Genomic DNA, 21,662 nt, shown 5'->3' with positions numbered 1-21,662 from the left:
GACGGGGACCAGGCAGGGGCAGGAGTGGCGCCTGGGCCCCCCCACCCCGTGAGGCTGGCCAGGGGTCGCCCGGGTGCACCCAGCACGGCTACCGTCTCGCCCGTCCCGGCGCCCAGCCGGCTCCCTGTCGGCCCTCGTCTTGCCGCCTGCGACCGCGAGTGTTTGCCGTGAAACTGTCGCCCACGCTCAGGCCCAGTGACTCACGCCCCCCTCGAGGCAAGGCCACTCCTCCTTGCCGGGAAGGGAGGTCAGGAATGTCCCGCTCGCGCGGCCGGGGGGCAGGGCAAAGCTACTGGTCCTCTTCTGGGTCGGGGGCCCCCCCGCACGGCCCCACCTGCGGCGTCCTGCCCCCTGGTTCCCGATGAGCCTCGCGCCCGACCACAAACCCTGACGTCCGTGCTTGTTGGTCTCACGGCAAGGGCAAGCCGCGTCGGGGGGTGGGCACAGCACCTCCAAACCCCCCTCGGCCAGACGCCCCTCAGGTGTCACCCGTAACGCCCGAGCCTGTCACCATCTGACCCCGAGTAAATGAGGTCAACGATTTCTACTGCCGGGCCCTGGGCCTGAGCTCCAACACCCCAGCATTTTTGTCTTCATTTCACGGCGGAGGGCAAGATACAGGAAACCCGACTTTCAAAATACTTAGCCACCAGGCCGGCTTGGGCACTGACCCCTCAGACTAACAGCCAAACAGGTGCAAACTGGCTGAAAATCGCTCAGTTCCGCAAGGCGCTCTCGCGAACGGTAAAGGACGCAGACTATTAATTGGGGGGTTCTGGAAGGGGAAGTTTCCGTAGGGGACAGAGGACAAGCCAGGAGAGTAGGGAGGGAGCTGCGGGACGTGCGGGACCGGGAGCTCGCCTGTGCGTGGTGCGGAGCGCGGTGCGGGCGGACGGACGGATCACGCACGGGAGGTCTTGCGTGACAGGGTCGACGGTGAGAATCTGTGCACCACAGGAGACTGAAGGGGGCTCTGGAGGAGAGATGAGTGGAGGCAGACATGCTCTGGGCTCTGGCCCCCCAGCTCCTGCCTCCCCCAGACGCAAGAGCAAAACGAACTGAGCAGGAGTAAGTTGCACAGAAGTGTGGGGGCTTGCGGAAGATTCCAGAAACTGCTGGTTCCCTCAAGGGGCCAAGACGAGGGCGAATGAAGCAACACATACCCCTCAGGCACAAAATGTAACCGAGCACCAAAAATTGGAGTAACCAAGATAAATAATATTTTAGGGCAATGTTTTTAAAAATCAAATATTAATGCAAAAAGAAAAAAAAAACCCGTGACGAACAAAGTGTCAAATTTTAATAACTAAAATAATGACGGACTAACTCTTCCCTTGTACATGACATACTGCCTTCGTCCCAGTCCTGGCGGCCTTGACGAAACGCGGCTTCCGGACTTTTCTGGAAGCCTTCGCCCTTCTTCTGGCTGCAGATGCAGCATCTTCACCAAGGGTGCTCGCTAACTTCTCAGGACACTAACTTGTGGCCTCTCTCGTAGTTGGAGGACATCTCCAGGACAACTTCTCTGATCCACAGCACAGGAAGGGACCAAGTTGACAGAGTGTCTCCTGGAGGATGACAGAGCCAGCACAAGACCCAAGTTCCTGTGAATCTCCCGGATGCAGACTTACTTCCTCCTGCATTCCTTACCTTTCCCGTTTGACAAGCTCTTCAGTCACTCACCTCTGTATCTACCCACCATCCACCCATCTCCTCCCTCCCTCCCATCCATCCGTCCATCCATCCTTCCTTCCTTCCATCCACTCATCTATCCATCCATCCAATCAACCATCCATCCAACCATCCATCCATCCAACCATCCATCCATCTCCTCCCTCCCTCCCATCCTTCCTTCCTTCCTTCCTTCCTTCTATCCACTCATCTATCTGTTCATCCAGTCAACCATCCATCCATTCATCCATCCATCCAACCATCCATGCATCCTTCCATACTTCCATCCCCTCCCTCCCTCCTTTCCTTCCCTCCTTCCCTCCCTCCAGCCAGCCATTGCTCCTTCTATCCACTCTACCATACAGGACCCTCTACAGACAGTCGTCCACCCGACCACTTAACCAACGCCCTATCTTCCCGCTACACAAAGTCAGCACGTAGCTGTGGAAAAAGCTCCATCACTTGCCAGCAGGCCTACTGAACTTCCCCACGTCTCAGCTGCTTTACCTGGGAAGTGGGTACCTGTATGCTCCTACAAACCTCACAGGGTTTATGGGCATTAAATAAGCAAATCCAGGGGCGCCTGGGTGGCGCAGTTGGTTAAGCGTCCGACTTCAGCCAGGTCACGATCTCGCGGTCTGTGAGTTCGAGCCCCGCGTCAGGCTCTGGGCTGATGGCTCCGAGCCTGGAGCCTGTTTCGGATTCTGTGTCTCCCTCTCTCTCTGCCCCTCCCCCGTTCATGCTCTGTCTCTCTCTGTCCCCAAAATAAATAAACGTTGAAAAAAAAAAATTTAAATAAGCAAATCCACGTCGGTGGCAGTTACTATGTCATATTACATTGTTAATGCAGTTCCTACTATCACAAGACGCCAGAGGCGGGGTGCAAAAATGAATCTGGCGAGCCCTCAGCTTGTCTGCTAAGAGGTGGACTCTGACAGGTGACCACAGCCCGGGAGGTGGGGCAGGCTGCGGGTGATCCCCGAGGAATCAGGAGCTGTGGTTTGGTTGGTGCCCGACCCCTGCTGATGGCTAATTAGAAAGGAGGGCAGGCCTGGGGCTCGCTGTCATTGACCTGCTCCCGAGAGGACAATATCTACTTCGTAGAATTGTGGGTTCAGCCGGCCAGCGGTTCGAACCCCAGCTGCATCACTTATCTGTGTGGCCTTAGGCGATCGCTTAAGTGCCTCAATCATTTCATCTGTAGAATGGGGATCAATAGCGAGGATGAGAAAGTTTGTTCACGTAAAGCCCTCGGAACTGGGTCTAACACATCCATAAAGGAGGTAACGACTCCTCTCTTAGCCCCCAGACCCCAGAAGCGCAAACGAGTGCCAGCCTCTGCATGCCTGGGAACCTGAGAACGTGCCCACCACCTGCCACCAGAGACACCAGTTAATCTGAACGTCTCACCTGCTGAGTGAGTTTCCTCCTGCTGCGTGACGAATCACCGCACAGGTAGGGGCTCAGGACCACACAGACATCATCTCATAGTTCTCAAGGTCAGAAGTCCATGTGGAGGTGACGGGCTCCCCTGTTCCCCATCCCACATGGCCAACATCAAGGGGTCACCCACACGGTCTTCCTTTCTGGAGGCCCTGAGAATGAACCTGCCCCCCCCCCCCCAGCAAACTCAGGAGCCCCATGGGGTGGCTGTCGGCTGGGTCATTCGCACTTTCTGGAGTCCGCCACTCAAAGCCAGCGACGGTGGGCCGTCTCTCTTGGGATTCAAGCTCTCTGACCTCCTCGGGCGCGTCTCTCTGCCTCTTCCTCTTCTGCTTTGAAGGGCCCACGTGATTGTCCTGGGGCCCTTGGACAATCCGTTAACGTCAGCTGGCTGAAAGCCTTGATTTCGTCTGCAAAGTCCCTTCACAGCAGTGCCTGGACTGTGTCTGAACAAATAACCCAGGACGGAACTTTCTGGCCGCCGCCCGAGGGCCCAGCAGTGCCACCTCTGTAGAGGTACAGAGGACCGGAAGCACGGAGAGGCCGCCCCAGAGGTGATTCCCAGCGGGAGCCAGACGTGCAGACAAACCCGCCACGAAAACGAGTGCAGGCAGCAAAGGACACAGGGCACACGACTGAGCCCGTATCTGGGGACACTTTTATGGTGCAAACCACTTGCCCGGGTCACCCCGTGAATCCTCAGTGGGACCAGACCCAGACACTGGTCTCCAGCTGACCAAGCCTCCGCCTTCCTCACTGCATCTCACACCCTCCTGATCCACACCACAGGGTCACCGGGGCCCCAGCCCAGGGGGCAGGTCTGGGGTCAGAGGTCAGAGGCGCCTGGGATGGGCAGGTGGGGTGTTTCCCGCTGCGGGAGAGGCCAGCCGTGCGTCCTCCCGAGGCCGGGGACTTACCAAGCCTCACTGCAGGGCATTATCCGAGATCTTTGCCTCAAAGGGCACCCAGACGGGAGCAAAGTCACAGACTGACAAAGATCCGCTTTATCTGCCAGGACAGAGTCTGCGGGCACCGATGCCGGTTCTCCTGCAGAGTCGGTGTCCACACACCGCAAGAGATCACCCTCAGGCCCCTTCCGTACACGTTCCTGGGCCCCTACTCACCAGCCAGATCCTAGGAGACAACCCTCATCCCCCCCCCCCCACCCTGCTCCCCTGGGTCCTCAGAGCACAGCCTGGGCTGAGAACTTTGGGAGAGAAAAGCCCTGGGGAGAGAGGTGGGAGCTGAGACAGAACAGCCCCACAGGCCCTGACCGCACCTCAAATTGCCTCTGGCTGCAAAAATGGAGAATGACAGACTGCAGTAGATCAAACCTGGGTTCAGATTCCCAACACACGCTTCCTGGGACAGTTACCACAAACTCTGGGGCCTCAGTTTCCCCATCCACAAAATGGGAGTGTGGGTGGGGGTGAACAACCTGTGGCGAGTACAAAGGTGAAGAACATGGCCCCCAACGTGGGCGGGGGCGGGGGGAGCCTCACAAAACAAGTCCTATTAGCAGCTTCAGGGCCATTTTCTGTATTTGGGAACTCTGCAGAAAGAAGGAAGACTATATATGACTTGTAAGTTCATTCCAACGTGGTTAATGAGGCCCAGAGATGGGAGTTCAGGGGGCGGGGGTGGGCGGGAGAGATGGGGGGCTGCGGGGCGGGCAGGGGAGAGGGGGGGCTGCGGGACAGGGGGGCAGGCAGGGAGATGAGGGGCTGCAGGGGGTGGGGGCCGGTGGGGGAGATGGGGGCTTGCGGGGGTTGGGGGCGGACGGTGGAGATAGGGGCATCCAGGGGTGGGGGCGGGCAGGGAGACGAGGTCACGCTGTGACTGCCCCGCAGCAACCCCTGCCCGCGAAGGCCTTCCTTGCACCGTAGGAGGAAGAGGCGGCAGAGCGCGCACCTCAGGTGCGTCTCCTCATCGGACGCAGGGGTGTCCCGGAGCCCCGCCCCCGGTGCCCCGCCCCCGCCTGGAGCCCCGCCCCGCCGCCCCGCCCCATCCCCGGTGCCCCTCCCCCATGGAGCCCCGCCCCCCGGCGCCCCCGCCCCCGTCCCCGCCTGGAGCCCCGCCCCTCCGCCCCGCCCCATCCCCGGTGCCCCTCCCCCACGGAGCCCCGCCCCCCGGTGCCCCCGCCCCCGTCCCCGCCTGGAGCCCCGCCCCGCCCCCGGAGCCCCGCCCCATCCCGGTGCCCCCGCCCCCGCCCCGGAGCCGCCTCCGCCGCGCTCCTGGGCCCTCGGAGCCAGTCCGCGGGTCAAGCCGCTACGATGTGGGCCGTGTTGTCGCTGCTCTGCGCGGGCTGGGGGCTCCTGGGACCCCCGGCCTGCGGCGCCGCCGACCTCTACGTGAGCTCCTTAGGTACGGGGAGGGGGCGCCGCGGGAGAGGGCCCAGGCCGGGCCGGCTCGGGCGGGGGTGGGGAGCACCTGGCTGGGGGCGGTGAGGCAGGGCCTCTCCCCGGCCCCAGGACCCGGGAGGGGTGAACTGCGTTAGGGGAGGGGGCCGGGAGGAGGGGGAGGCTGAGAGGGCGTCTTGCGTGACCAGAGGAGCGGGTGGGCTGGGCGTCCAAGGCCCCACTGGCCCAGGCGCCTGCAGGGCCTGGAGCCCCGGAGAAGCGCTGCCTCCACGTCCCGCGGGGGGACGTAGAGGATTGGCTGTGCCCCTGCGGGGATGAGCAGGGACTTTCCAGCCTTTCTGGCAACTTCCTGGGGATCCCCACAGTTGCTCTGAGAGTCCTGTAGAATGGGCTTTGCAGGAGCGACCGATTCTAGCCCTTGAAGCCTGAGGGCGCTGCTCCAAGCGCTTTGGTGGACGGTCAGGCCCCAGCGCTGCCCTTTAGGCCGGGGCGCTCTGTTCTTGCACCCCTTCTGCTGCTGCTGCGGCCCTGGGCACCTCCCCAGGCTGAGGGCTCTTCCCTGCGAGCCTGCCGCCCTCCCTGCTGCTGCCCTACTCGCCCTGCACCCAGAGGATTGCCAAGGGACAGCCTTGGGACGGGACAGAGATCACGGAGGCTGAATCTTGTTGGCTCAGAGTCTTGCCTCGTTCCTCTGTACACATTTGTGCGAGAAAGCCCCCCTGGCCTTGCAAACCTGGGTGGGGGCGAGGGGGCCAGCTGCAGGTCAGCCCCAAGCTGAGGAGAACCCAGTTCCCCCGGGGGCCAGGGCTGTGCTCTGCCCCGGCTGTGTGGCTGTGTGGACGGTCGCACGGGCACCCGTACTAACTCCAGAGCCGGGCCCCGCAAGCTCTTTCTGTAAGGGCCAGATGGGAACTACTTTAGGCTTTGTGGGTCACACCGTGTGTAGCGACTACTTAACTCTGCTGGTGAGGGTAACCGTAGATGGTGTGTACGTGAGTGAGCGGGGCTGTGTTCCCATAAACCTTTACTTCTGGACTCTGAAGTTTGAACTCAGATGATTCTCAGGTCTTACAAAATGTTGTATATGTTTTTCAATCCTTCGAAAGTGTAAAACAAACATGTTCCAGCTTGCCATAGTTGGCTGACCCCTGCTCTTGCTGTCCCGTGCACAGTCTCCCAGACAGGGCAGACGTAAAGATGCCCCCTCCAAAAGTCACAGTGGGTTTGAAATGGGTCTGTCCGAGGTTGGGACTCTGGGCTCACCAGCAGGTCCTTCCGGCCCAGCCCCAAGAGCATCTCTGGCTTTTTCTCCCACTGACCTCCAGCGAATGAGGACTAGGCCAGGCTCGTCACACCTGCTTGCTGATTTTGAAGTCGCCCAGAGGCAAAGAGGCCAGTCAGTTGTCCTAAACTGCGTCTGGCCTCAAACCCTGGTCCTGAGTTGAGGTCTGTCTTCTTCTGAAACCACCTGCTGCGCAAGGCCCTAAAACCAGGACTGGGAACCCTCTGAAACCTTTCACCGGATTGTACTGGAGAAACGGGCCTTTCTTTCCCCGGGAAAGTGGCAACAGCTCGGTTTCTGAATAGGCGTGTGACCCACACAGGGAAGCCAGAATGCTGAGAAGCAGTGCTCTTTAACCGGGGGAATTTCAAGGTGGGGGTGAGGGGCGGGGAGGGACGGGGAGGGACGGGGAGGGATGGCAGTCCCTGGAGGAACACAGAGAAATTCCCAGTGACTTGGGCACAGATAAGGGGTCAGCATCCAGCCCCTTTACTTCCAAACATCCTCTTGGCCAACACTGATCTCCCGGGAGAGAGTGCCTCTCACTTGTCCTAAGCCTGGGCCTTGTGGTCATAAACGCCTCGGAGGCAGCAAAGACAGATGGTAACAAATCCTTCTTCAAGGCTGTTGCTGGTTCTTCAAGGAAACAGAGATGGAAGAGAGGGCCTCACAGAGGTATCAGCTGATGGGGTTGTAGAGCATCATGTGATTAGGAACAGAGGAATTGAGAGCCTTTGCTCTAAAAATTGCCTTCCATTCCCAGAAGCAATCGGCAGTTAAGATCTGCTTACTTAGCAGGATTTCTTAGTCCTTTGATTTATTCCTAGAATTAATGCTGACCCGTTCAAAAAAATAGGAAATATTCACTCATGAATCTATAAATCCACGAGCGGGTGTTGTTAGTAAAGTCCTATTTATCTCATGAGGGGGTGCACTTCTGATACAAGTTTGTTTTTCGTGTTTAACGATTATTTTTCATAGCGTGTATTTGGAATACTTTTTAAATCTTTTTTAATGTTTATTTATTTTTGAGAGAGAGAGAGAGAGAGTGCAAGTGGGGGAGGGTCAGAGAGAGAGGGAGACACAGAATCCGAAGCAGGCTCCAGGCTCTGAGCTGTCGGCACAGAGCCCGACACGGGGCTTGAACTCGTGGACCACGAGATCACGACCTGAGCCGAAGTCAGACACTTAACCGACTGAGCCGCCCAGGCGCCCCTGAAATAGTTTAATCAGTTGGGGTGTTAATGATGATTATTCAGTCCAGAATACATTTGTATAATGTTCAGGGATGTGTGAGTCACAGGAAGAAAAAATAACTTCAATGCATACTTTCCGTCCTCGTCGCCTGAAAGGACGGTCGGGCATCGAGTGTGAACACGTGCCCCGCTCCCTTCTGTTGTGGATGGCGACTTTCCCACCGCGGTGTTGTACCTGGATTCCCTGGCTAACTCTGAGAGAACGATGTGGCCGTCTCATTTTAAAATGCCAGTATTTACAATAAGCTGGAATGCGTCCTTCGCAGCCACTGAAATGTAACGCGAAATTGCAGACAACACAAAACCCCGCGTACGGGCACTGCGGGGCAGCGTTTGTGACTCGCGTTTTACCGGAGCGTGGTCACATGGCAGGGGCAGAGCGGGGTGGCGGTGACAGAGACCACAGGACCCTGCAGAGACCGAGATATCTGTTATCTGCCCCTTGAAGAAGAAATCTGTTGGCCCTTGGGGTCCACATAAACACAGATGCACAGCCGGCACCCACATGGGGTAAAAGAGTACCGGGGGTCCCGTCTGTCGTCTGGGCGCCGCCCCGAGGACACCCACCGGAAGTTTCCGCTCCCGCAGCCGCAGCAGCAGTGAGAGTTTGAGGGCTTTTTGGCATTCTGAGACACAACACCATTTTCGGTGCTTTGAATGCAGCCTAGTTTCCTGAGATGCAAATCAGTTCTAAAGTGCCCTGCCTGGCTGCGGGCCAGCACCATGGCCAGGAACCCGGGGCCTAATCGGTTTTTTTTTTTTTTTCCTTTCTACAGAAAAAGTTCACTTTAAGTCATGGATGGTCCAGGTCAGTGCCCAACTTCTTTCCGCCGCTCTTCCCCTCTCTGTTGCCTGTTCTCACACCCTGCTGTGCCCGATTTGAGGCGACGGGGAGGGATTTTCCAGCCCCCTGCCCCTGGGGCCTTCCGGACAGGGAGCTGGCCAAAGCGGGAAAGATTCAGCGACGTGAGTGCATTCACCTCCGAGGTGTGTGTTCCGTTCCAATCGCCGTGCGACGCCTGCCGGCTGCGGGGCAGTTTGGGGGACACGAGGGCAGGTGCTTCCGAGAGACGGTGATGTCTGACAGGCACCTGACCCGGCAGTGGCTGTGCGTCCGTGGAGGACCTGCACGTGGCCCGTGTCTCCCGGGGCCTCCGGGACTCGGCCCCTCGCCTTCGCTCCGGCCACAGGTCCCCGGAGGCAGGGCCGCGCTTGGCCCCCTCCTGACTTCCTCAGCAGACGCCTCAGCGGCGCCCGCCCACTAGCACGGCTCCCTCGAGGGTCCTCCAGCCCTCCTCTTAGGAAACGAACCGTCTCCTTCCGGCGAGCCGCCGCTCGTCTCCGTGACTTACGCCTGATGTGTTTTGTTTTAGCACCAAAAGAGATACAGCTCAGAGGAGTACCAGCGCAGGCTGCAGACCTTTGTCGGCAACTGGAGGAGGATAAGCGCCCACAACGCTGGGAACCACACCTTTAAAAGTACCGCGGGGCCGCCTTCCCGCCAGGCTCCCGGGGCCGCGTCTCAGGGCCGGACACACGCGCGCTAGGGGCGCCCGAGGGTGGAAGGCGCGCCGGGAGTTAGGGTGCGGGCACGTCCCGAGCCCGGCTCTGCAGCCGTACTTAGCGGACCCCGGATTCCGGCTCTGCTGGGCTCCGAGAGTCTCTGTGACGCAGGACGGTACCGGGCCCCCCCCCGCGGGTCGTGAGGTCTATAGGAGACCGTGTAGGAGCCCTGCCCTCTCTTGCCCACTCCTGCCCGCCGAGGGTCCGTCCCGATGCTGAGCCCTGCCCTGGAGTGCTGGCCAGCAGCCCCCCCTTCGGTGCTCTGCACTCAGGAGCAGCCTCTAGGGACGTCCGCCTTCCCTCCGGGGTGGCGTCACGAGAAGTCACTAGAAGCACGTGCACACGGTATATCCAGGGCCTCAGAAACCACGGCAGGGCCAGCTGACCGTAGTGTGGGCAGCAGGCGTAATACGGGAAAGCCGTGCGTGGCTCTCGTTTCTGCCCACACTGGCCGTGCTGTCCTGGGGGAGCTCGTCGACGCCTCTGATGCTTCACTGGGCTGTGGGGGAGATGGGAGTGCTCCCCGCCCCGTGCGGCGGTGACGGCCGGTGGAAGCCTCTTCACCTGGACGGCCATCGGGCTCTCCGGCCGGGTGTCAGGCGCTGGGTGCCCAGGCCCCCCCCCCCCAACACTAACCGCACCCACATCCCTGCCACGCAGCCCACGCACGCACAGCTGAGACGCTCCCTGGGCGGTTCGGAGGCACAGGCACGCCTGACCTTGGCGTGTTAGGTCACGTCACGTTCAGAACGCGTGAGGGCACCGGCTGCTGCAGACTTGGGACGCAGGTTAACGTGGGTCTCTTTGTTTTTTCTGTTTCTTAGAGGCTTAGGAGCCCCTCTTTCTTTGGGTTTTTTGTTTTTCCTTCTCTTTTTCAGTGGGACTGAACCAGTTTTCGGACATGAGCTTTGCCGAAATAAAACACAAGTATCTTTGGTCGGAGCCTCAGGTAGGTGTTGTGTGTTGTCACCAGGTGGGACTCCTTCCGCTCAGACCTTTGCCCTCCTTTCCCAGCAGAGCCCACCCCACCCCCTCACCGGGCTTCTTGGGGAGTCAGAGAGGCCGCTCGGAGCAGTTCCTCCGCCCACACCTGTGGCCTCAGCCTTGTGGACCCCAGACTTAGGGTTGCCCCAGAAAATACAGATGCGCGGTTAAAACTCAGTTTCATGCAAACAGCACGTAACTTTTTGGTGTAAATGTGGCATAAACGTGCACAGGGCATACTTAGGCTGAATAACAGAGTTATTCGCCATTCACGTCAGGTTCAAATTTAACTGCAGGAACTGCATTTTTATTTGCCGAACCTGGTTCTCCGGCCGGGGCTCTGAAAGGCACGCGTCTGTTAGCGTCTGGACCCCGTCGCTGGGGGCGGGGTGTTTCTTTCTCCTTCTCTGTCGGTGATTCTGTTTTAACCGCACGCTTTTCCCCGGAAAACATTGTGTTTGGCTGTTGCAGAACTGCTCAGCCACCAGAGGTAACTACCTGCGGGGCACTGGTCCCTACCCACCGTTTGTGGACTGGCGCACGAAGGGGAAGTATGTCTCGCCAGTGAAAAATCAGGTATGCGCGGCACCCCCCCCCCCAAATCGCCACATTCGCAGACGGTATTCCCAGAAGAACCCCGAGCATGGCAGGTGTCCCCAGATCTGTGTCTGTCCCCCGTCCCCCCGCCTCTGGGAGGCTGTGAGGTAATGCTGGGGGCTGCTCTGGAGGGAGACAAAGTCCCTCCTTGTTAGACTGAAGCTCGGCTGTGCCCCCCACGCCCAGGGTTCCCCATGCGTCCCAGGTCTCCTACAAAGTCCCTCTGAACATCGTATTCTCTGCACCCTTCGGAGATGGGACCCCAGGACCCCGTTCCTGCCACCCCGTGTCGTTTCTTCCCACCCTCCATCCGCCCAGCGAGGCCCGGCCAGCCTCTCCCGCTGGGTGGCTGCAGGCGGTCGGCTCGCGGCGTGGAGCCCGCCCCCCAGGCACACTCTGGCCGGCCGCCCCCTGCAGTGGCCTGGCCTCCTGCCCTCACAAAGCTGTGAGGCAGCCGGCCGTGTTCCTGGGAGTCTGCCCCTGCCCCCTGCTGTCCCCTCTGCCCACGATGTCCCTCCCCCAGAAGTCACAGGGCAGCGGCCTTCAGTGGCCTTCTCCAGAACGACACCATCCCCTCACCTCCAGGGAGTATGAGGGGAAGTCCCCACCCCCCGAGGAACACTGGCCTTCCGTTGAGACTCTCGCTGAGAAACATTTTCTCCTTGTCCGTGACAAGGTCTTCTTGACCGGACGGGGTCCTCCCCGAACGGAGGGAGGAAGAGGCCAGCAGGAAGGCCCTCTGCGGGACGGCAGGGCCGGAGGACTGACCCCTGGGCGGTGAGGGGTGACGAGAGGGGCGCTCAGGGGCCGACCGGTCAGGGAGGAGGAGGCGTGAGGCCTGAGCCACAGGACCCTGTCTGCGCCTCTCACAGCCCCGCGAGGCAGGCGCACCGGCCCCGTTTTACAGTTGACGGGACGGAGGTGACCCCAGGCTGGCACAGCGGTGACACGCAGGCAGCCAAGCTGTGGCGCCTGACCCGCCTGGCGCCCCGAGGCGGGCCGTGACTGTGGCAGGTGGGCGAGGTGGGGTGGGACCGTCTGGGCCCCGATGGAGGTCAGGGCCGACACAGCATTTGGGGAGTTGTTAGTTTGCTCGTGAGGACAGTTTGTGGAGTGAGGTTGGAGGTGGAGAGGTGACAGAGACAGTTCTGGAAACAAGACTTGGGCGAGTCCTGCTGAGAAACCATGGGGAGTGGAGGAGGAGCGTAAGATTCAGAAGGAGGAGGAAATCCAGAGACGGGGGCTCCGGCCCTCGCGGGGCCGTGGGGCCTGGTCAGCGAGGGGCTGGGGCTAGGAGGCACCCGTGGCTGGCAGCCGCTCCTGCTGCTCTGCAGGCCTCGGGCACCCCACCTGAAACAGGAGGGACCCCGCAAGGGCCCGAGGGCACGGGAGCCTGCCTCCTGGGGTCCCTGTGACTGATCCCCGCCCCGGCCTCTCTAGGGCGGCTGTGGCAGTTGCTGGACCTTCTCCACCACGGGGGCCCTGGAGTCGACCATCGCCATCAAAACTGGGAAACTGCTGTCTTTGGTAAGCAGCCCGCCCCTGGGGCCACCCACGGAGGTCGTGGCTTGGCCCCAGGGCCTGGCAGGAGGGCCAGGTGGGCCTTCCGGCTCCTTCGGGGCTCGGTGGCGATGTTGCCCCAGCTGGCCCCGGGCCCCCAGCCTTGTGGACGTTCGGCCTGGGAGTCTCCACGGACATTTGGCGGAAAGGAAGGAGGTTTCCCCAGGACACAGCCAAGGGCCCGTTCCGGGTGGCGCCCAGGTGGCGCTGGTCTTGGCGGCCTGAGGGGACTTCAGAAAGCAGCGCCTGCGGGGTGGGGCACGTCTGGGAGCCATGCTCTTCCGACTGCCGCGGCTGTCAACGGGAGGGAAGAGCGGGGCCTGTGTGTGCGACTGCTGACCCCGTGACCCCAGGGCAAGCGGGGCGAGGGGCAGGGCCCGGAGGGCGGAGCGGGGTCCCCAGTGAGGCCTGCCGCCGTGGGCACACGAGCCTCGCCGTGCACACCTACGGGCAGCACCCAGCGGCCACCTGCCCTCGCCCGCCGGCCCCGGCCGGCCCCCGCACACCTGCTGTCCCCGCCCTGGGTGCTCGTAACCGGCCCTGACACAGTGCCGATGAGGCCACAGGGCTGTGCGCCAGCCCTCGCCCACCGCGCTCGCCCCTTCTTGCAGGCGGAACAGCAGCTGGTCGACTGTGCCCAGAACTTCAACAATCATGGCTGCCAAGGGTGCGTCCCTGCCCGGGGGCGCCAGAGCCCCCCTCGTTTCCCACGACCGCTTCTGTCGGGTCAGCGGTGGGAGGAGAGTCGTCCCGGCTTCATGGAGGGGACGGTCACATGCCCAAGGGCCCTTAGCCGGAATTCGGCAGAGCTGGGATCCGAGCCCAGGCCTGTCCGGTTCCACCATCCGCCCTCTTTCCGTGGCTGTGGCTGAGGGGTCCCTGGGAGGTTGTTCAGCGTCTTTGAGCCCCAAGAAATAACGGTATGGGCCACTCACGGGGTTCACGGGAGGAGCTGGGCGGTCATGTTTGCAAAGCGCCTTGCGCTTGGGGGCCCAGCGGGCACGGCGGCGGCCAGAGCAGGCCGTGGGCGGGTCCCTTCTGCCGTCCGGTGGGACTGCTTGCTCTTCCTGGCAGAAGGGCCTGGGCCCGGGGTCCCTGAGACCCCCAAGGGCTCTCCGTGCCCCTGACACGTTTGACCGTCCTCGGACTCCGGGTGTCTGTCCCGGGGCCAGGGAGCTGGGGCGGCCCTGCCAGCCCCTCCCGCGCCCAGAGAGCTCCCCTGCGGCTGGGCCCTGCCCCGGTCGAGGTCCAGCGCCTGCAGGGGCCGCCGGTGGCGGGGCTGGCTCAGGTAGACACCTCCGCTCGTGCTTCTCACAGGGGCCTCCCCAGCCAGGCGTTCGAGTACATCCGGTACAACAAAGGCATCATGGGTGAAGACACCTACCCCTACAAGGGCCAGGTAACCCTGGGTGGCACGGCCTCGTGGCCTGGGCTGCGCGCCGCCGACCCCTCAGCCTCGGGGAGCGCCTCCTCCTCCCCTCCAGGCTGCAGCACTGCCCTCCCGCCGCTCCGGGTCCCCCCCCACCCGGCGCCAGCCTCGGCTGCTCCCCCCGTCTGCCGTGGGTGCCAGAGCACGCCCTCCAGCACCCGCACCCTCTTTCCCAAGGCCTGCTGAACACGCCACGGGTCACCGGGCCACGTCCTCCCTGTCCACAGCCCTGTCCTTCCCCCAGACCTGTGGCTCCGCCTGCCACCAGTGTCCCCTCACCGGTGAGCGGCACCAGCCCCCTGAAAACCTGCCGGCCACCGGTGGGCTGTCTGGGGACCGTCCCCACCCTAGACCCTCACTCGAGTCTGCCTTCCAGCCGTCGGAGGTCACACAGCTGCTCCTTCGGTCCACCCGCTGAGTCGTCCCTCCCTTCCCCGGCCAGGCAGGCTCGCGCTCACCTCCGTCCCGCCGAGTGCCCGTGAGCCCACCTCTGCCGAAGCCAGTGCCGGGCCGTCCCGCCCCTGTGAGCTCCTTGAGAACAAGGATGCCTCTCACTCCCTTTTAAGTGACCCCATCACCCGGCCCCGGTGCACGGGGCGTTGGCTCCGCAGACGTCATCAGCCGGCTCAGGGGAGGCCTGAAGTCCCAGCCTGGGGCCGAGCCTCCCTCACCTGTGTTCCACACCGTTTGCCTGAACAGGACGGGGACTGCAAATTCCAGCCCAGCAAGGCCATTGCCTTCGTGAAGGACGTAGCCAACATCACAATCGTGAGTACCGGATCCTTCCCTCCGACGGGGACTGTGTTCTCACGAGGGGGCCGGGGCACAGCGCGCAGCCTCCTCTCCTAGCACTTTGCCTAGAAGGTCTTATCATATCATTGTGCCCAGTCACCGTGGTGGGAGGGAGGCGGGAGGGGCAGAGCGTGGGACTAGCATCAGGCGCGGGGGCTCTGACCTGGGTCTGTGCAGGGCTCCAGCCTTGTCTCTGTGTCCTCCTCCGTAAGTTGCAGGCAGCGACTCCCATCCCGCAACACAGGGTGTGCGTGTGTGAGTGCCATCAGTGTGTGCACGAGAGAGTGAATGCAGATTCACCGAGTATGAATGTGCATCAGTCAGGATAAGCCAGGTTATGCTGCCGTAACAAACAATCCCACGACGTGAAGGGCCCATGGCTGGCTTCACGCCAGGATGCAGGCAGAGGGAGAGGTGGTTGATTTTGCTGGTTTTGTGAGGGCAGGGGTCCCGTGGGCAGGGGAGGGGGCGTCATGGAGGGACTGTAGGGGGACCGCAGTGACAGAACGAGCCAGCCCACCTGCACCCATGGCCCCCACCCTGAGGGTTTCCTTATTAGGAAGAGAGATCGCCAGCAGACCGGCCCAGCGAAGGGAAGGAGGGTCACAGGGGAGCGGAGGTTTCAGGGGAGCAGCCCGTAAGCCAAATAAAAAAGGGCAGGAACCGGGCCATTCAGGCAAAACCCCCACCGTCCGCTGGGTGGAGGGTGCAGCCTCTGCCCCTTAGTGGCTTTTTGGCCCAAAGCAGTCTTCTCTTCCTTCCTCGTGCACCCACCCAGCCCCCACCCTCCGTCCCTACCCTGGGACAAAGGAACACGTTTTGAACAGGGCCAGAGGTGACAGAGACTGTGTGTCCGCAGAATGACGAGGAGGCAATGGTGGAGGCGGTGGCCCTGTACAACCCCGTGAGCTTTGCCTTCGAGGTCACCGGCGACTTCATGATGTACAGAAAGGGCGTCTACTCCAGGTGAGCGGGCCCGCAGCCACAGGGCCGGGGCCGGGCGGGCGTCCCCGACTCCTGGCCAGGCCGTTGCTTGAGGGCGCCGCGGGCTTGGCATTTCCCGCGGCCCACTCAGCCCCCGCGGCTCCGGGCGTGGAGTCTGGCGTGGCGAGGAGCGGGGAGGAGGACAGACCGGGCCGCTTGGCGACAGTGCTTCCTCTGTGTCGGTGGAAGAATCGCCCGCGGCCGAAAACACCCGCGTTCAGGGTGGGAAGCTGCGAGAGAGGGAGGAGAAAGCGGCCGCTCTCAGGACCCCGCGCCGGGAGTCTCCCCACACCGCTCTTCAGAAAACTGAGCGTTTCTGGGACGGGGCTCACCTCACCCTTGCCTCTGGCCACCCGCCTGTCCCACGTCACGAGCAGGCCCACGGGACCCACGGCCGTCCGGCCAGCTCAAGCGGGTGGCCTGTGGGGACCTCAGATCTGACACCTCTCCTCCCCACCCTCATAACGCTGCCCAGAAATGTGCTCTGACCCACGTGTCCTTGTGCCCCACCGGGGGGCCGCCCTCCGTTCAGACCCAGAGTCCGCCTTGTGGAGCGCTCTCCAGCCACGCCAGCCTCCGCCTCCTCAGTGTACCCGTCTGTGGTCCAGGGTCGACTGGGCTGGGGGACCCCGGTGATCTGGCCCCTTCTTTCTCTGAGCTCATCGGCCGCGTGGTCCCCATTCGGCCCTTGCGCCCCACCCCAGCCACACTGAGGGTTCGTGGTTTCAGACCTGCCTTTCTCGGGCTCCTCAGCCCTGGGTCGCCATCCGGCAGGGGCCTCCTGCCGAGCGAGGCTTCCCTGGGACGGGTGCACCGCCACCTGCCCTGGCCTGTCCCAGAGCAGGAACCCAGTCAGGCGTGAGCCCAGTGACGAGTCAGCACCGCTTCTTGTCCTCTTGAGTTTCTTAGGATTTCCTTGTGGACACTGGTTCCCCGTTGTCCACGGAAAACCTGTGCGTTTGCCCCAAGTACAGGTAGTCTTAAAAATAAACTCAGTGGCAACAAAGCAACACCCCGGATACGGTTGCGTGCACGGGTGTGGGAGGTGCGCAGGTGCGCAGGTGCGGGAGGGGGGCGGGTGCACAGGTGCGCGGGTGTGGGAGGGGCGCAGGTGTGCAGGTGCGGGAGGGGGGCGGGTGCACAGGTGCGCGGGTGTGGGAGGGGCGCAGGTGTGCAGGTGCGGGAGGGGGGCGGGTGCACAGGTGCGCGGGTGTGGGAGGGGCGCAGGTGCGCAGGTGCGGGAGGGGGGCGGGTGCACAGGTGCGCGGGTGTGGGAGGGGCGCAGGTGCGCAGGTGCGGGAGGGGGGCGGGTGCACAGGTGCGCAGGTGCGGGAGGGGGGCGGGTGCACAGATGCGCGGGTGTGGGAGGGGCGCAGGTGTGCAGGTGCGGGAGGGGGGCGGGTGCACAGGTGCGCGGGTGTGGGAGGGGCGCAGGTGTGCGGGTGCACAGGTGCGCAGGTGCGGGAGGGGGGCGGGTGCACAGATGCGCGGGTGTGGGAGGGGCGCAGGTGTGCAGGTGCGGGAGGGGGGCGGGTGCACAGGTGCGCGGGTGTGGGAGAGGCGCAGGTGTGCAGGTGCGGGAGGGGGGCGGGTGCACAGGTGCGCGGGTGTGGGAGGGGCGCAGGTGTGCAGGTGCGGGAGGGGGGCGGGTGCACAGATGCGCGGGTGTGGGAGGGGCGCAGGTGTGCAGGTGCGGGAGGGGGGCGGGTGCACAGATGCGCGGGTGTGGGAGGGGCGCAGGGGCACAGGTGCGGGAGGGGGGCGGGTGCACAGGTGCGCGGGTGTGGGAGGGGCGCAGGGGTGCAGGTGCGGGAGGGGGGCGGGTGCACAGGTGCGCGGGTGTGGGAGGGGCGCAGGTGCGCAGGTGCGGGAGGGGGGCGGGTGCACAGGTGCGCGGGTGTGGGAGGGGCGCAGGGGTGCAGGTGCGGGAGGGGGGCGGGTGCACAGGTGCGCGGGTGTGGGAGGGGCGCAGGTGTGCAGGTGCGGGAGGGGGGCGGGTGCACAGGTGCGCGGGTGTGGGAGGGGCGCAGGTGTGCAGGTGCGGGAGGGGGGCGGGTGCACAGATGCGCGGGTGTGGGAGGGGCGCAGGTGTGCAGGTGCGGGAGGGGGGCGGGTGCACAGGTGCGCGGGTGTGGGAGGGGCGCAGGTGTGCAGGTGCGGGAGGGGGGCGGGTGCACAGATGCGCGGGTGTGGGAGGGGCGCAGGTGCGCAAGTGCGGGAGGGGGGCGGGTGCACAGGTGCGCGGGTGTGGGAGGGGCGCAGGTGTGCGGGTGCACAGGTGCGCGGGTGTGGGAGGGGCGCAGGGGCGCAGGTGCGGGAGGGGGGCGGGTGCACAGGTGCGCGGGTGTGGGAGAGGCGCAGGGGCGCAGGTGCGGGAGGGGGGCGGGTGCACAGGTGCGCGGGTGTGGGAGGGGCGCAGGTGCGGCAAGCGCACAGGTGCAGTAGAAACGGCAGGTGCAGCTGGAAGGTGACCTCTTCTTGCTGTGAATTAGGCGTCAGGGAGCGTCCGGGCTTGTAGCTGGGCCAGCGCCCCTCGTGCACTCCTTTGTGTGAACGGAACCGGGAGGACTGGAGGGACTACGTGTCTCGCGCCACGAGCGGAGTTAGTTCTCCTTACGTGGCCCCGGTGCCCGCATTGAGAAACGCTGCTTCGGAGCCTCCAAGGGCCGCCGTGGGACGGGGGCTGAGCCGTCAGATGCTTTCGTCCTTCCCGTGTGTTCAAACCTCTTTTATTTCCGTTCTCCAGCACTTCCTGTCATAAAACTCCAGATAAAGTAAACCACGCGGTACTGGCTGTTGGGTATGGAGAAGAAAATGGGGTTCCCTACTGGATCGTGAAAAACTCTTGGGGTCCCCAGTGGGGGATGAAAGGGTAAGCAGCCGGGAAGGGGGCGATTGCTCGGGTCCGGGGGCCCTGGAGGGGTTGCCGCCCCGTCCAGTGTGTGGCTTCTGAGCAGGGGCCGGTCGGCCGAGACCCCGTGCAGGCCCCCGGGGAGGGGCCTGAGACCGTGACCCACGCACCCCGGAGACGTCCCTGGCAGCCCCCGCCTGCCCTGAGCCCCAGATCTCAATAGTCGTGTGTCAGGAACGGGAACAGTGTCTCAGGGGGATCTGTGGCCGGAACCAGAACCAGCGTAGAGCCCTGCCGGGAGGGAACCGGGCTGGGAGGGCAGGTTACCAAGGCAACGCGCTTATCCCTGACCGTTAACAGCCAGGGGCTGGCACCAGGTGCCCTGGGTACATGCCCTGAGGGGACTCTGTCCTGTCCCCCACCAGAGTCTGCGTCCTAGGGCAGGGTGGGGCGGGGACAGAGACCATACATAACTACGTAAGGGCCTAGGTCAGGGCTGAGAAGGAGCCCCGGAAAATTCTGGGGAAGGTGGGGTGTGGACACAATATGTCAGCCGAAGAGAGACAAGGAAAAGGTCTTCGCCAAGTCAGGTCAGGTTTTCTGACCATAAAGTAAGCCCAGCGCTCCTGTTTCATGAGTAAATTCAGACGCCCTCACCCCCGGAGCCAGATCTTGGTGAGCGGTAAAACCTTCCAGAAAGGTCTGTGGTGAGGAAGCTCCAGCCAGGCCCCCGCCCACCCTGTCTGCCCAGGTACTTCCTCATCGAGCGCGGAAAGAACATGTGTGGGCTGGCGGCCTGTGCCTCCTACCCTATCCCGCTGGTGTGAGCCTGGACGGACGGACAGACGGACTGACGGAGGGAGTCCTGCCCTGGGCGAGGTGGCAGGGACACCGCCTGGGGCCTCGCCCCCGGGCCCTGCCTGCAGGCCTGAGGAGGAGGAGTCCCACCCGTGTCCTCTGACGCAAAGGTGGCCGCCAGCCCTGTGCCTGTAACGGACTCCAACCCACGCGGCCGCGAACATTCTTTATCTCCCACAGGGCCGCTTCTCACGTGTGGAGAGCGCCCGCGACAGTCTTCCCTGCGGTCTTTGTTCAATAAACACTTGGCGAAGCCTCCCCGTGCGGGCTTGTGCTGTGTGCTGGGGCCACACACGGCGTGGCCCCGGTCTGTCCTCCAGGCACACGTCCCCCCAGAGGGAGGCCCCGAGGGGCTGCCTGGCTGGGAGGACAGTGAGGGCACTGGTGTCACCGTCACAGGCTGGCTTCGAGACAGGTTGTCCCCGGCGGGGAGGTGCGAAAACGTGCCGGGCTTGGCAGAGTCGGCACTCAGATCCCTGGCATTGGCCCGGAAGCCTGCCTGTCTCTCTCAGTGGCCTCTCTCTCAGTGGCCTCCCTCCCCAGCCACTGGCCTCCCCCCAGGACTGTCCCACCCCCCCACCCCCAGCCCTGCCCCTCAACCTGCCTGACCCTCCTGCCAGCCCCACACCACCCCTCCCCTTCCTGCCAGCCCCACACCACCCCTTCCCCGTTGAGAGCTCCTGGTCTCCGTTCAGAAGGCAGCCACGGACTCACTGCTGTGGCCCTTGGCCTCAGGGGGCCGGGTCCGCGGGAGGAGCCGGGGCTCTGCTCTCTGTCCTGCAGTTTATGGTTTCCTTACCGTGAAGCCTTTCGCGTCATTTGGGCCTCCTGGAGAGCTAAAGGCTTGAGGATATTTGGGGGGAAGTGGGAGGGGGGTTGACAACAAGGCTTATTTAGAAGATACCAGTATGGGGGCACCTGGGTGGCTCAGTGGGTTAAGCATCCGACGTCAGCTCAGGTCATGAGGTCAGGGTTTGTGGGTTCGAGCCCCGCGTCCAGCTCCGTGCTGACGGCTCGGAGCCTAGAGCCCACTTCGGATTCCGTGTCTCCCTCTCTCCCTCTCAAAAATAAAGATTGAAAAAAAGTAACAGAAGTTCTAGATACAAGAAAATGACAAAATCATTAGAAGCAAAAGTAGGGCTTGGGTAAACTGAGCAGTAACCACCTTCTCCATCAACATAAATGAGCGAACTCTTGCCAACTAAACTTTCAATAAAACTGCTTGACACTTTTCTATTTACCTGAAGGGAAACAAGGCCGAGATGTGCTAAGATTTTATGAATGAGTGAAGGGAATGCACGTCAAAACTGGAAGGTGGGCCAGCCAAGAACAAACAGATCTATCACCCAGAGTCTCCAGAAGGAGAATTCGGTCCGTGAGTAGCATATGGACACGTTAATTTTTACTACTCGATAAAAGGTGCTAGATTGGACACCTAGTTGGAAAAACAATTTAACCTAAATCTTCACCCAGAACGTAGTCTTTTTTAATAAACCTTTTTTTAAACGTTTATTTTTGAGACAGAGCACAGGCAGGGGAGGGGCAGAGAGAGGGAGAGAGAGTCCCAAGCAGGCTCCACCCTGTCAGCGCAGAGCCCGATGCGGGACTCAAACTCACAAACCGTGAGATCACGACCTGAGCTGAAATCAAGAGTCGGACGCTTAACCCACTGAGCCCGCCAGGCGCCCCTGCGTGGTACACTTTGAAAGTGGGAATTTTACGGTATGTGAATTGTACCTAAAAAAAAAAAAAAAAGTCCAGGGTGAGCCCCTTGCGGGTTCGTGTGGGACGCCACCCGGCTCTGTGCCTAGGAGACGGGGCCCCGCAGGCGGAGGCCATTGGAGCTGAGCTCTGAGGGACGAGTGGGCCTCGCTAAAGGACAGTTAAGGGAGAGGCGTGTTGGAAGGCGCGGGGGGCGCCGTGACGTCCGCAGAGGAAGCTGAGGCTGGGGGCCCGTGGTCCCAGCGGGTGGTCACGGGAGAGGAACCAGGGTGATGCGCCCACTCTGCCCGCCGGGCGCCGTGGGAAAGGC

At 62.6% G+C, this 21,662-nt stretch overlaps 1 protein-coding gene across 2 annotated transcripts; it reads left to right on the top strand.

Moving 5' to 3' along the window:
- Positions 1 to 5,308: 5,308 nt before the first annotated feature.
- Positions 5,309 to 21,140, top strand: CTSH (cathepsin H). Of its 2 annotated transcripts, none has more exons than XM_045448549.1 (12): positions 5,309 to 5,478; positions 8,789 to 8,820; positions 9,386 to 9,491; positions 10,454 to 10,524; positions 11,031 to 11,135; positions 12,597 to 12,683; positions 13,328 to 13,383; positions 14,034 to 14,115; positions 14,845 to 14,913; positions 15,797 to 15,903; positions 18,668 to 18,793; positions 19,524 to 19,888. In XM_045448549.1, the coding sequence occupies exons 1-12, from the start codon at positions 5,388 to 5,390 to the stop codon at positions 19,597 to 19,599; spliced, it is 1,008 nt and encodes a 335-aa protein (XP_045304505.1). In that variant the 5' UTR covers positions 5,309 to 5,387; the 3' UTR covers positions 19,600 to 19,888. The 2 variants fall into 2 exon arrangements, with proteins under 2 accessions (XP_045304505.1, XP_045304506.1); XM_045448550.1 differs by lacking the exon at positions 19,524 to 19,888 and adding an exon at positions 20,878 to 21,140 and having other exon boundaries at positions 5,323 to 5,478.
- Positions 21,141 to 21,662: the final 522 nt, after the last annotated feature.

This window comes from Leopardus geoffroyi, chromosome B3 (genome assembly GCF_018350155.1).
Source record: "Leopardus geoffroyi isolate Oge1 chromosome B3, O.geoffroyi_Oge1_pat1.0, whole genome shotgun sequence".
Taxonomy (NCBI): domain Eukaryota; kingdom Metazoa; phylum Chordata; class Mammalia; order Carnivora; family Felidae; genus Leopardus; species Leopardus geoffroyi.
This window is presented reverse-complemented; position numbering and strand designations above follow the sequence as displayed.

Coding starts and splice junctions, on each gene's coding strand:
- CTSH (XM_045448549.1), top strand. CDS start 5,388: ATGTGGGCCGTGTTGTCGCTGCTCTGCGCGGGCTGGGGGCTCCTGGGA. Junction 9,492..10,453: donor TGGGAACCACACCTTTAAAA/GTACCGCGGGGC, acceptor TCTCTTTTTCAG/TGGGACTGAACCAGTTTTCG. Junction 14,914..15,796: donor ACGTAGCCAACATCACAATC/GTGAGTACCGGA, acceptor GTGTGTCCGCAG/AATGACGAGGAGGCAATGGT.